This window comes from Melospiza georgiana, chromosome 13, assembly GCF_028018845.1.
Source record: "Melospiza georgiana isolate bMelGeo1 chromosome 13, bMelGeo1.pri, whole genome shotgun sequence".
Taxonomy (NCBI): Eukaryota; Metazoa; Chordata; class Aves; order Passeriformes; family Passerellidae; genus Melospiza; species Melospiza georgiana.
Window position 1 is genome coordinate 3,523,903 of NC_080442.1, and position 13,774 is coordinate 3,537,676.

Below are 13,774 nucleotides of genomic sequence, written 5' to 3' on the forward strand. Positions count from 1 at the left end.
GACAGGGATGGGGACACCGATGGGGACAGGGATGGGAACGGGGATGGGGGCAGGGATGGGGACACCGATGGGGACAGGGATGGGGACAGGGATGGGGACAGGGATGGGGACACCGATGGGGACAGGGATGGGGACAGGGATGGGGACAGGGACCGGGGCCGCGTTCCCGCTGCAGCCCCGCGCGCTCCCCGAGGGTTTCGGGGAGGAGCCGCCGCCGTTCGGAGCGGCGGGAGTGCCGCTGGATCGCCGCTACTCGCACAGCCTGTACCACGACGGCGGCGCCGAGGCGCAAACCGGGACGGGATCCATGGAAAATCTGGGATTTGGGGCGCAGTTCCCGCCCCACGAGGCGCAGCCGCCGTTCCGGGCGCCCGAATCCTTTGGGGTCGCTCATCCCGAGCCCTTCATTCCCGAAATTCCTCAGGCCGTGCCCGACAGCCAAGCGCGGCTCAGCGTGGGCAGCGTCTACAGGCCCAGCTTTGGGGCCAGAGGTGAGTTTGGGGCTTCCTTGGGACGGGCGGAATTCCCGGGATTGGAGTTTGGGAATGGTGGGAACGGGGCTGGGATTGGGATGGGGCTGTGCCATTTTCCTGGTCATCCCATAATTTTGGGATAAGGCTGTGCCATGTCCCAGGGCACCCCAAATTTATGGGATGGGGCTGTCCTGTGTTCCAGAGCATTCCTGGGGTCTGTCCCGGGTAACTCCATGCTGGAGCCCATTTTTCCATGGGATATTTGGGATGGGACAGGCTGGATCCCAGTTATCCGTGGGATGTTTATCCCATTTTTCCATGGGATATTTGGGATGGGACAAGGCTGGATCCCAGTTATCCGTGGGGTGTTTATCCCATTTTTCCATGGGGTATTTGGGATGGGACAGGCTGGATCCCAGTTATCCGTGGGATGTTTATCCCATTTTTCCATGGGATATTTGGGGTGGGACAGGCTGGATCCCAGTTATCCGTGGGGTGTTTATCCCACTGCATTTTCCATGGAATGGGACAGGGCTGGATCCTGTGGATCCCATGGTTATCCATGGGATATTTGGGATGGGACAGGCTGGATCCCAGTTATCCGTGGGATGTTTATCCCATTTTTCCATGGGATATTTGGGATGGGACAGGGCTGGATCCCGGTTATCCCAGCTGGGACACGCTCCATTCCCAGATTTTTGGGAATGACAGATGGATTCATGCTCCTGTCACTCTGGGGTCACTCAGGGGTCGCTCCCTCCCCATCCTGATAAAATCCCATGGATCTGGGCTGAACTTTCCAAGAGTTTCTGAGCCCTCGGAGCCACTCCCAGCCCATCCCTCGGGAATCCCATCCCAGCCTGACCCCGTGCCCTGCCCAGCCCCATCCCAGTTTTCTGGGAAAAGCCATCCCAGAGGATTTGGGGTGGTGGGAAAGGCCCAACCCTGCCCTACACAAACAGGGGGGGAACGCTGCAGGAAAAAACTCGGGAATGGGGATTTTTGGGATCGCAGAGAAGCCAGGAACGGGGCACGGGGGTTGAAGGATGGGAGGGATTTGGGAACACATTCAGGGAATGCCAGAATTCCCAAGGCTCTGGAGGGACACTCAAGGACAGCTGCCCTGCCGATGACCCGGCAAAAATTCCGGCCAATTCCCTGGGAAAGATTCCAGCCAAATTCCCCGTTGGCACCGTCCGTGTCCTTCCAGGATCCTGCAAGGTGCCGGTGGCTCCAGCAGGGAATTCTGGACACCCAAATTCCCGGAGCTTCCCCCTTTTCCTGGAGAAATTTCACGGGAATCCAACTGATCCCCTCAAATCCTGGGTCACGTGCGGTGTTTTGGGAATGTTGTCACCTCCCTGTCACCTCCCGGGGATCCTAATTGGAGCAAACGATGGCTGGCGCCGGATCCGGCGTTAATTGTTAATTATTAATTATTAATGATTAATTCCACGGCCAAAGCTCCTCGGGAGCCTCCTAATCCCGGCCGGATCTGCCAGGAATGTTCGGCATTGCCGGCCCCCGGCCGGGGTTAATGAGGGAAGGAATCCGATCCCGCTGCTTCCAGCGGGGAATTCTCGGGGTTTCTGGGGGAATGGGGGCCTGGGGAAATCTGGGAACAGGGGCTGGGAAAATTCCAGGCCTGATCCAGAGGTGGGAGGGACGGGAGCAGATCCAGGGGGTGGGGAAGGGAAGGGGATCCAGACTCCAGAAGTTTTCCCTACGCAGATCCCAAACCTGATTCCATTTCCAGGGAGTTCCTTCATCCTGATCCCATCTCCAGGGTTTTCCTCATCCTGATCCCATCTCCAAAATCTTCCTGACCCCAATCCCAACCCAGGTCTCATCTCCAGGGGTTCCCTCATTTCCCTCATCTGCGTCCCTACCTGGATCCCTTCTCTGGGAACTTCCTGATCTCTGATCCCATCTCCAGGGGTTCCCTCATCCCCATTCCAACCCAGATCCCATCTCCAGGGGTTTCCTCACCCCAATCCCCACCTGGATCCCATCTCCGGGGGATTCCTGATCTCCGATCCCATCTCCAGGTGTTCCTCACCCTGATCCCAACCCAGATTCCATCTCCAAAACTTCCTGGCCCCAATCCCTGCCCGGATCCCACTTCCTGGCATTCCACACCCCAATGCTGACCCCGATCCCATCTCCTGGAGGGGTTCCTCATCCCGATCCCAACCCTGATCCCATCACCAGTGCTTTCCCAACCCATCTCCAGGAGGGCTTTTCCCCCTGCCCCCATGGATTGGGTTCCCGGGGTTGGGTTTGGAAGGAAAGAGGGACTTGGGAATTCCATGGGGCGCTGGGGATTTGGGTCCCACCAAGGGGGTGTTTGGTGTCGCCCCCGGATGGGCCGGGAGGTGCCGGAATTCCCAGGAAAGTCTCCCTGTGGTGGGGTCAGATTTGGGATTGGGGTGGTTTTGGGGGCCTGGAATGCTGGGATTCCGTGGGGATGGAGGAGGGATTGGGGTTGATAGGATTGGGATGGGATTGGGATTGATGGGATGGGATTGATGGAATGGGATGGGATGAGATTGGAATTGAGTTTGGGATGGGATTAGGATTGATGGGATGGGATTGGGATTGTGAATGGAATTGGAATTAGGATTGGGAATGGGATTGGGATGGGATTGATGGGATGGGATGGGATGAGATTGGAATTGGAATTGAGATTGGGATGGGATTGGGATTGATGGGCTGGGATGGGATGGAATTGGGATTGATGGGATGGGATTGATGGAATGGGATGGGATGGGATTGGAATTGCGATTGGGATGGGATTGGGGTTGTGAATGGAATTGGAATTAGGATTGGGAATGGGACTGGGACGGGATTGATGGGATGGGAAGCTGGAATGCCCTTGGTCCCTCTGGCTGTCCCCATTTCCACTCCCTCCATTCCCAGCCTCTCCCACTCCCACTTTTCCATGGGATTCTCCGTGTGGGATTTTCCCGCTGATCCCATACACCTGCACAAACAGGGCCCACGATCCCGATTTTCCCCAGGAATGGACGGAAATCTCCTCTGGGGTCGGGTGGGAAAACCAAAAACCTTTTCCCAATGGGATTGTCCCGATCCAGGGCCGATTTTCCCTGGATTTTTGGGAAGCCTCAGCAAACCCCTCCTGGAATTTGGGGTGGGATGGCGACAATTCTGGAGGGGGAATCCCGATATCCCATGAATTCCAAAGGTTTGACCCCAAAAAGGAAGAGTGAGATCCTATAAAAACAATGGGGCCATCCCAGGGCAGAATCCAGTGGGAAAGGGGAAAATCCAAATCCCATAAAACTCCCCGTTGGTCCCGGAGTCGGATTTCGCTCCGCGGCTTCCAAGAATTCCTTGGAATAAACAACAGCAGGGAGGGAAAAAAATTCTGAAAGGATGGAAAACTTTTCCTTGGCTGGCCCAGGGTGGTTTTCCATGGGTTTTTTTTTTTGTTAGGAATTTTTTTAAGGGATGGGGGAGAAGTTTTTTCTGAGCTCACCCCGTTTTTTTTGGGTCCCCCCGGGAATTACATCAGCGGGAATGGGGCAGGAAATGAGCTCCAAAGGAATGACGTGATCCCTCCTGGGAAGGCAGGCCCAGAAACAAGGAGGCATTGTTCTCCTTTCCAGGGAAAAACGGGGGGAAATGGGGAAAAATTGGGGAAAACTGGGGAAAACCAGGGAAAAAGGGGGGGAAAGTGGGGGGAAAAATGGGGGGGAATGGGGAAAAATGTGGAAAAAAATAGGGGGAAATGGGGAAAAATCCCATTTCCCAGCAGGTCTCAGATCTGATCCCGGATTTCCCCAATCCCTGTTCCCAATCCCATTCCAATTTCTTGGCAGGTCTCCTGGACCTGATCCTGGATTTCCCCAGTCCCGGATTTCCCCAATCCCAATCCCATTTCCCGGCAGGTCCCAGATCTCATCCTGGTTTTCCCCAATCCCTGTTCCCAATCCCGATCCCGTTTCCCGCAGGGCTCCCGGACCTGGTCCCGGACCCCAACTACGTCCAGGCCTCCACGTACGTGCAGAGAGCTCACCTGTACTCGCTGCGCTGCGCCGCCGAGGAGCGCTGCCTGGCCAGGTGCCACTCACCCACGGGGACACCGGGACACACTGGGGACACTGGGGACACTGGGGACACTGACAGACACACTGACGGACAGACGGACACACCAGGGACACTGGGGACACTGACAGACACTGGGGACACTGACAGACACACTGACGGACAGACGGACACACAGGGACACTGGGGACACACAGGGAAACTGGGGACACCGGGGGCACACCGACACACGGACACACCGACACACTGGGGACACCGGGGACACTGACAGACACACCGACGGACAGATGGACACACCAGGGACACACCGACACACGGACACACAGGGACACTGGGGACACCGGGGGCACACCGACACGTGGACACGGGACATGGGACACAGGGGAGATGGGACATGAGATACAGGACACGGGACATGGGATATGGGATACAGGAATGGGATATGGGATATGGGATATGGGATATGGGACACGGGATACGGGATACAGGAATGAGACTATGGGATATGGGATATGGGATATGGGATATGGGATATGGGATACAGGAATGGGACAATGGGATATGGGATATGGGATATGGGACAATGGGATATGGGATATGGGAACGGGACGTGGGACACGGGATATGGGATACAGGCATGGGACAATGGGATATGGGAACAGGACGTCGGACATGGGATATGGGATAGGGAATATGGGACATAGACACGGGACATGGGACAAGGGGATATGGGACACAGGACACAGGGGACACGGGATACGGGATACAGGAATGAGACAATGGGATATGGGATATGGGATATGGGATATGGGATACAGGAATGGGACAATGGGATATGGGATATGGGATATGGGATATGGGATATGGGATACAGGAATGGGACAATGGGATATGGGATATGGGATATGGGATATGGGATATGGGATATGGGATATGGGATATGGGACATGGGATATGGGATATGGGATACAGGAATGGGATATGGGATATGGGATATGGGATATGGGATATGGGACATGGGACACGGGATATGGGATACAGGAATGGGACAATGGGATATGGGATATGGGACATGGGATATGGGATATGGGACATGGGATATGGGATATGGGACACGGGATATGGGATACAAGGAGATATGGGACACAGGGGACACGGTATACGGGATATGGGACATGGGACACGGGATATGGGATACAGGAATGGGACAATGGGACAGTGGGATATGGGATATGGGAACGGGACATGGGACATGGGATACAGGAATGGGACAATGGGATATGGGATGTGGGACATAGACACGGGACATGGGACAAGGGGATATGGGACACAGGGGACACGGGATACGGGATACAGGAATGAGACAATGGGATATGGGATATGGGACACAGGACATGGGACAGGGAATATGGGACATAGGATACATGAGACACGGGGTATGGGACACGGGATACAGGAATGGGACAATGGGACATGGGATATGGGAACGGGATATGGGTCACGGAATCTGGGAATGGGACACGGGATATGGGAATGGGACATGGGAATGAGAAATGGGATATGGGAATGGGACACAGGATCTGGGAATGGGAGAGATGGGATCCTGGGAATAGGACACAGGATCCAAGAATGGGAAATGGGATCTGGGAACAGGACATGGGATATGGGAATGGGATGTGGGATCCAGGAATGGGACACGGGATCCAGGAATGGGAAACGGGATATGGGAATGGGACATGGGATATGGGAATGGGAAATGAGATCCAGGAATGGGACACAGGATATGGGACATGGGAGAGATGGGATCCTGGGAATGCAGGATGGGATTCTGAGAAAGGGAGAGAAAAGATTCCCGGGAATGCCAGAAAGGATTCTGGGAATGGGAGAGAATTCCCGAGACTGGGAGAGAGAGGATTCCCAGGAATGGGAGTGCTCTGGGGTTGGGGGGATGTGGGGAGAAAAGCGGAAAGGGGGGAGGAAGGGGGGCTGGGGTGAGCGGGAAATGGGGAAATTTTGGAAGGAGGGAATGGGGGGAGATGGGGGTGAAGGGAGGGGAGAGAGGGACAGACGGAATTCTGGCATGAGGGGAGAGGGAGATGGAGGGGGGAATTCTGGGATGAGGGGGAGGTGGGGATACCCCGGGGGAGAGACGGTGGGGCTGGGGGGTGGAGAAGGGGGAGGTGCTGATGGGGGAGAGGGAGGAGAAGGAAAGGGGAAAAGGGGAGGGAAGGATGGGAGAAAGGGGAAAGGGAAAAAAGGGGAAAAAGGGGGAAAGGGGGAAAAAGGGGGAAAAGGGGGAAAAGGGGGAAAAGGGGAAAAAGGGGAAAAAGGGGAAAAAGGGGAAGAGGGAAGTGAAAGGTGGAGGGGAGGGAAAGGGAAGGGACAAAGGGGAAAAAAGGGGTAAGAAAAAAGGGGGGAAAGGGAAAAAAAGGGGGAAGAAAAAGGGGGAAGAAAAAGGGGGAAAAAGAGAAAGAGAAAAGGGGAATGGAAAAGGTGGAAGGGAAGGGAAGGGAAGGGAAGGGAAGGGAAGGGAAGGGAAGGGAAGGGAAGGGAAGGGAAGGAAGGGAAGGGAAGGGAAGGGAAGGGAAGGGAAGGGAAGGGAAGGGAAGGGAAGGGAAGGGAAGGGAAGGGAAGGGAAGGGAAGGGAAGGGAAGGGAAGGGAAGGGAAGGGAAGGCGAGGCCAGGTGAGGCAAGGCAAAGGAAAGGAAGAAATGGAAAAGGGAAAGGGAAAGGGAAAGGAAAAGGAAAAGGAAAAGGAAAAGGAAAAGGAAAAGGAAAAGGAAAAGGAAAAGGAAAAGGAAAAGGAAAAGGAAAAGGAAAAGGAAAAGGAAAAGGCACCGGGAACAAGCCCAGAATTTCCCCCCTCTATCCCTTCCATTCCCACGGGAGGGAATTCCATGCAAAAACAGGAATTCCCCCTGAAGGGAGGGGCCAGGGCGGTGCCAGCAGTGCCACCACTGTCCCTGTCCCCGTCCCCAGCACGGCGTACGCGGCCGAGGCCACCGACTACGACGTGCGGGTGCTGCTGCGCTTCCCGCAGCGCGTCAAGAACCAGGGCACGGCCGACTTCCTGCCCAGCCAGCCCCGCCACCGCTGGCAGTGGCACAGCTGCCACCAGTGAGTGTCCCCAGCTGTCCCCTACACTGCACCCAGCCCAGGGGCTGCTCCAAGGGCTTTGGTGGCGCTTTGGTGGCATTTCCCCGTTTGGTGGCTTTGTTTTGGGACGTTGCAGTGCGGTGTCACCTTCCGTGAGCTCTTCATCCCCAAAGCCACCGTGATGGTGGCAGTGGCACAGCTGCCACCACTGAGTGTCCCCAGATGTCCCCAACCTCAGCCCGTCCCTGGGTGGCAGGTCTAGGGGCTTTGGTGGCACTTTGGTGGCGTTTCCCCATTTGGTGGCTTTGTTTAGGGGTCTTCCTTCATCTCTTTGTCCCAAAGCCAACATGTTAGTGGGAGTGACACAACTGCCACCAGTGAATGTCCCCAGCTGTCCCCAGCCTCTGCCCACCCCCTGCTAGCAGGTCCAAGGGATTTGGTGGCACTTTGGTGGCACTTTGGTGGTGTTTCCCCATTTGGTGGCTTCGTTTAGGAGTCTTCCTTCACCTCTTTGTCCCCAAAGTCGCCATTCATGATGGTGGCAGTTGCACAGCTGCCACCACTGAGTGTCCCCAGGGCTCCCCAGCCCATCCCCAGGTACTACCACAGCATGGCGGAGTCCCCTCAATGTCCCCTGATTGTGCCCACTGCCTCTTGACTGTCCCCTGATGTCCTCTGACTGTCCCCTGACTGTCCCCTGAGTGTTCCTCTGAATGTCCCCTGACTGTCCTCATGGTGTCCCCATGGTGTCCCCATGTCCCCAGGTACTACCACAGCATGGCAGCGTTCAGCCACTGTGACCTGCTGGATGTCCCCTGACTGTCCCCTGAGTGTCCCCAGATATTCCTTTGGTTGTCCCCTGCCTCTCCCCATGACTGTCCCCTGAGTGTCCCCTGATTGTCCCCTCACTGTCCCCATGATTGCCCCACTGCCCTGATTGTCCTCTGAATGTCCCCAAAGTGTCCCCCTGGTGTCCCCAGGCACTACCACAGCATGGCGGAGTTCAGCCACTATGCCCTGCTGGATGTCACCTGAGTGTCCCCAGAGTGTCCCTTGATTGTCCCGTGACTATTCCTCTGAATATCCCCTGGATGCTCCCTTGAGTGTCCCCTTGAATGTCCCCTGAATGTCCCCTGATTTATCCCACACCTTGTCCCCTGACTGTCCCCATGATTGTCCCCTGATTGTCCCCCTAAGTGTCCCCACTGTCCCCTGAGTGTCCCCTGAGTGTCCCCAGATATTCCTTTGGATGTCCCCTGACTCTCCCCATGACTGTCCCCAGAGTGTCCCTTGATTGTCCCCTGACTATTCCTCTGAATGTCCCCTGATTTATCCCACACCTTGTCCCCTGACTGTCCCCATGACTGTCCCCTGATTGTCCCCCTAAGTGTCCCCACTGTCCCCTGAGTGTCCCCATGGTGTCCCCACGGTGTCCCCACGGTGTCCCCAGGCACTACCACAGCATGGCGGAGTTCAGCCACTATGACCTGCTGGACGTCACCTCGGGCCGCCGGGTGGCCGAGGGACACAAGGCCAGCTTCTGCCTGGAGGACACCACCTGTGACTTCGGCCACCTCAAGCGCTACGCCTGCACCGCCCACACACAGGTGACACCTGGGGACAGTGGCCTTTGGCACTTCTGTCGCTTTCGGTCCCTTTTAGTCCCTTTCATCTCCTGTCCTCCTCCCTTTTTTGTCCCTTTTTTGTCCCTTTTGTCCCCATTTGTGGCACTATGTCTGCACTGCCCACACCCAGGTGACACCGCAGGGACAGCACCCTTTGTCACTTCTGTCACTTTTTGTCCCTTTTGTCCCTTTTGTCCCCTTTTCTCCATTTTTTGTCCCTTTTTTGTCCCTTTTGCTCCCTTTTGTCCCCATTTGTGGCACTATGTCTGCACTGCCCACACCCAGGTGACACTGAGAGGACAAAGAGGTTCCCTTTCCTCCCCCATTTTTTCCCCTTTTCCCCATTTTTAATCCTTTTTTCTCCTTTTTTTTCCCTTTTCCCCCCCATTTTTTCTCCCTTTTCCCCATTTTGCCCAATTTCCCCATTTCTTCCCCCATTTCTGCCTCAGGGGCTCAGCCCACACTGTTACGACACCCAAAGGGTCCTGTTTTCCCCCCCTTTTTCTCCTCCACTTCCCCAATTTTTCACCCTTTTTTCTCACTTTTTTCCCATTTTTCCTTTTTTTTTTTTTCCCCATTTCTCCCCATTTTTGCCCAGTTTCTTCATTTCTCACCCCATTTTCCCCTTGCAGGGGCTCAGCCCAGGCTGTTAAAACACCCAAGGGTTCCCTTTTCTCCCCCATTTTCCCCCAGTTTTTCCCCTTTTTCCCCCATTTTTAAACCTTTCTCCCCCCTTTCCCCCCATTTTCCCCCCATTTCCCCCTATTTTCCCCATTTTTGCCCAATTTCCCCATTTCTCACCCCATTTCTCCCCTGCAGGATCTCTCCCTGGGCTGTTACAACACCCGAGGCATCCCTTTTGATCCTTCTTTTTTTGGCCTTTTTCACCCATTTTTTAACCTTTTTTCTCCCCTTTTTTTTCCCATTTTTTCCCCATTTTTCCCCCCATTTTTTCCCATTTTCCCCATTTTTTGCCCAATTTCCCCATTTCTCACTCCATTTCCCCCTGTGCAGGGTCTCAGCCCAGGCTGTTATGACACCCGAGGGATCCTTTTTGGTGCCTTTTTTTTTTGTCCATTTTCCCCATTTTCCCCCTTTTCTCCCCATTTCCTTCCCTTTTTTCAATTTTTTTCATTTGTCCCATTTTTGCCCTATTTCCCCATTTCTAACCCCATTTCCTCCCCAGGGTCTCAACCTGGGCTGTTATGACACCACCACCTATGAAACCCTCTTGGTCCAATTCTCCCACATTTTTTCCCCATTTCCTCCCCCATTCTTTAACATTTTTCTCCCTTTTTTTTTTCTTTCTATCCATTTTTCCCACAATTTTTCCATTTCCCCCCCATTTTTGCCCAATTTCCCCACTTCTCACCCCATTTCTCCCCTGCAGGATCTCTCCCTGGGCTGTTACAACACCCGAGGGATCCCTTTTGATCCTTCTTTTTTTGTCCTTTTCCACCCATTTTTAACCTTTTTTCTCCCCCTTTTTTTTTTCCATTTATTCCCCATTTTTCCCCCCATTTTTTCCCATTTTCCCCATTTTTTGCCCAATTTCCCCATTTCTCACTCCATTTCCCCCTGTGCAGGGTCTCAGCCCAGGCTGTTATGACACCCGAGGGATCCTTTTTGGTGCCTTTTATTTTTTGTCCATTTTCCCCATTTTTCCCCCTTTTCTCCCCATTTCCTTCCCTTTTTTTCAATTTTTTTTATTTGTCCCATTTTTGCCCTATTTCCCCATTTCTAACCCCATTTCCTCCCCAGGGTCTCAAGCTGGGCTGTTATGACATCACGATATGAAACCCTCTTGGTCCAATTTTCCCACATTTTTTCCCCATTTCCTCCCCCATTCTTTAACATTTTTTCTCCCTTTTTTTTTCTTTCTATCCCTTTTTTCCACAATTTTTCCATTTTCCCCCCATTTTTGCCCAATTTCCCCACTTCTCACCCCATTTCTCCCCTGCAGGATCTCTCCCTGGGCTGTTACAACACCCGAGGCATCCCTTTTGATCCTTCTTTTTTTGTCCTTTTTCCACCCATTTTTAAACCTTTTTTCTCCCTTTTTTCTTCATTTTTTCACATTTCCCCCCCATTTTTTCCCATTTTCCCCATTTTTTTTCCCATTTTCCCCATTTCTCACCCCATTTTCCCCCTGCAGGGGCTCAGCCCAGGCTGTTATGACACCTACAACGCCGACATCGACTGCCAGTGGATCGACATCACCGATGTCCCCCCGCAGGGAACTACATCCTCAAGGTTGGGGACATCTGGGGACATTTTGGGGACATTTTGGGGTAGAAAATCCCAATTCCTACCCAGATTGGGATTTTCCCCTTTCCCAGGTTATTGTGGGCTTTCCCAGGTTATTGTGGGCATTTTTTCCTTTCCTTTCTCCTGTTTTGGGATTTTTTTTCGTTTCCCTTTCCCTGTTAATTTTTGGGATTTTTTTTCCCTTCCCTTTCCCTATTTTGGGATATCCCCTAATTCACCTTTCCCCATTTGGGATTTCTTTCCCTTTCCCCCATTCCTGTCTGTTTTTCCCTGGTTTTTATTTTTCCCTGCTGATTTCTGGGATCCTTTTCTGGAATTTTTCCCCATCCCAGGTCCAGGTCAATCCAAATATTTGGTGCTGGAGTCGGATTTCACCAACAACGTCGTGCGCTGCCACATCCACTACACCGGGCGCTTCGTGTCCGCCTCCAACTGCCGCATCGCCCAGTAAGGAATTCCTGACCCCAAATAAAACCCATCCCCCCAAAAAAATCCAACCTAAAAAACCCTGATCCCAAAAAACCCTGATCCCCAAAAAACCCCGATCCCCAAAAAACCCCTTTAAAAAAAATCCATATTAAAAAAAAACTATTTAAAAAACCTCTGATCCCAAAAAATCCCCATCCCACAAAAGCCCTATCCTAAAAATCCCCCATCCCAAATAAAACCCCAATTAAAAAAAAACGGATCTCAAAAAAAAAATAATCCCCAAATAAAAACCATCCCCCAAAAAACCCAATCCTAAAAATCCCCCATCCCAAATAAACCCTATCCTAAAAATCCCCCATCTTAAAAAACCCCTATCCTAAAAATCCCCCATCCCAAATAAAACCTCAATTAAAAAAAACCCCGATCTCAAAAAAAAAAAATCCCCAAATAAAAACCATCCCCCAAAAAACCCAATCCCAAAAAATCTCCATTCCAAAAAGCCCTATCCTAAAAATCCCCCATCCTAAATAAACCCTATCCTAAAAATCCCCCATCCCAAATAAAACCTCAGTTTAAAAAACCCCGATCTCAAAAAAAAATCCCCAAATAAAAACCATCCCCCAAAAAACCCAATCCCAAAAAATCCCCATCCCAAAAATCCCCAATTCCATAAAAAACCCAATTCAAAAAAACCCCATCCTGAAAAAAATACCCAATTTCAAAAACAACCCCATCCCAAAAAACCCTCATCCCAAAAACCCCATCCCAAAAAATCCCCATCCCAAAAAAATCCTGAAAAAAATCTCAATTCCAAAAAAAAAAACCCATCGCAAAACAAAAAACCATCCCAAAAAACTCTGTGCCCAATAAAACCCCATCCCAAAAAACCTCAATCCCAAAAAAACCCCAATCCCCCCCCAAAAATTCCATCCAAAAAAAACACGTATCCCAATAAAAACCCGGCCCCAGAAAACCCTGATCTCAAAAATCCTCCATCCCAAAAAAACTCAAATCCCCCAAAAAACCCCACCCCAAAATTCCCCCATCCCAAAAAATCCCAATCCCCCCCAAAAATCCCCATTTTTGGGGGATGTAGATTTTTGGAATAGGGATTTTTTTTGAATTGGAGATTTTTTGGGATTTTTTTTTTAATTGGGATTTTGCTCCTTTTCCTTGGAATTTGGGGTGGCAATTGGGAATTTCCTCCTTTCCCATGGAATTTTATGGGATTTGGGGTGGTAATTGGGATTTTGTTCCTCTTCCATGGAGTTTTCTGGGATTTGGGGTAGGAATTGGGATTCTCCTCCTTTCCCATGGAATTTTGTAGGATTTGCCCATTTGGGGTCAGGGTTTTTCCTCCTTCCCCATGGAATTTTCTGGGATTTTCCCTTTTTCCCTGCAGATCCTGACGGCAGCAGAACCCCAGAAGTGTCACCTGTCCCCTTTCCCGGGAAGTTCCCGAGGTGGCTCTGCTGCGTTCCCAAAGTTTCCCCTTTTCCCAATAAAAAGCGGGGAAGCCACGAGGACTCTTGGGAATCGTTTTTATCCTGAATTTTCCCGGCATTCCTGGGAGAATCCAAGGCTGGAATCAAAGCAGGGACCCCAAAATGCTCCATAAAATCCTCGTGATCCTACAAATCCTTGGGAATTTCTGGCAATGCCCCCAAGTGGGGGGAAGAAACAGTTCTGGGAATTTTGGGGAGGGAAATCCCAGAAATTTTTTTAGGGATTTTTTTTTTTTCTGTTTTCCTGCTGGAGAGAGCGGAAGTTGGGATTTGGGAATTTTGGGCTGGGAATGGGGTCGGGAATGGGGAC

General features: G+C 52.1%; 1 protein-coding gene across 1 annotated transcript; it reads left to right on the forward strand.

The window, feature by feature from the left end:
• The first annotated feature begins 225 nt into the window (after positions 1–225).
• LOXL1 (lysyl oxidase like 1) lies at positions 226–13,479 on the forward strand. Its single transcript, XM_058033083.1, is given in 9 exon segments — positions 226–491; positions 4,448–4,556; positions 7,521–7,658; positions 9,088–9,244; positions 11,418–11,495; positions 11,498–11,515; positions 11,863–11,875; positions 11,878–11,977; positions 13,362–13,479. Coding segments are annotated over 9 exon segments (804 nt in total). The 5' UTR covers positions 226–307; the 3' UTR covers positions 13,369–13,479.
• Positions 13,480–13,774: the final 295 nt, after the last annotated feature.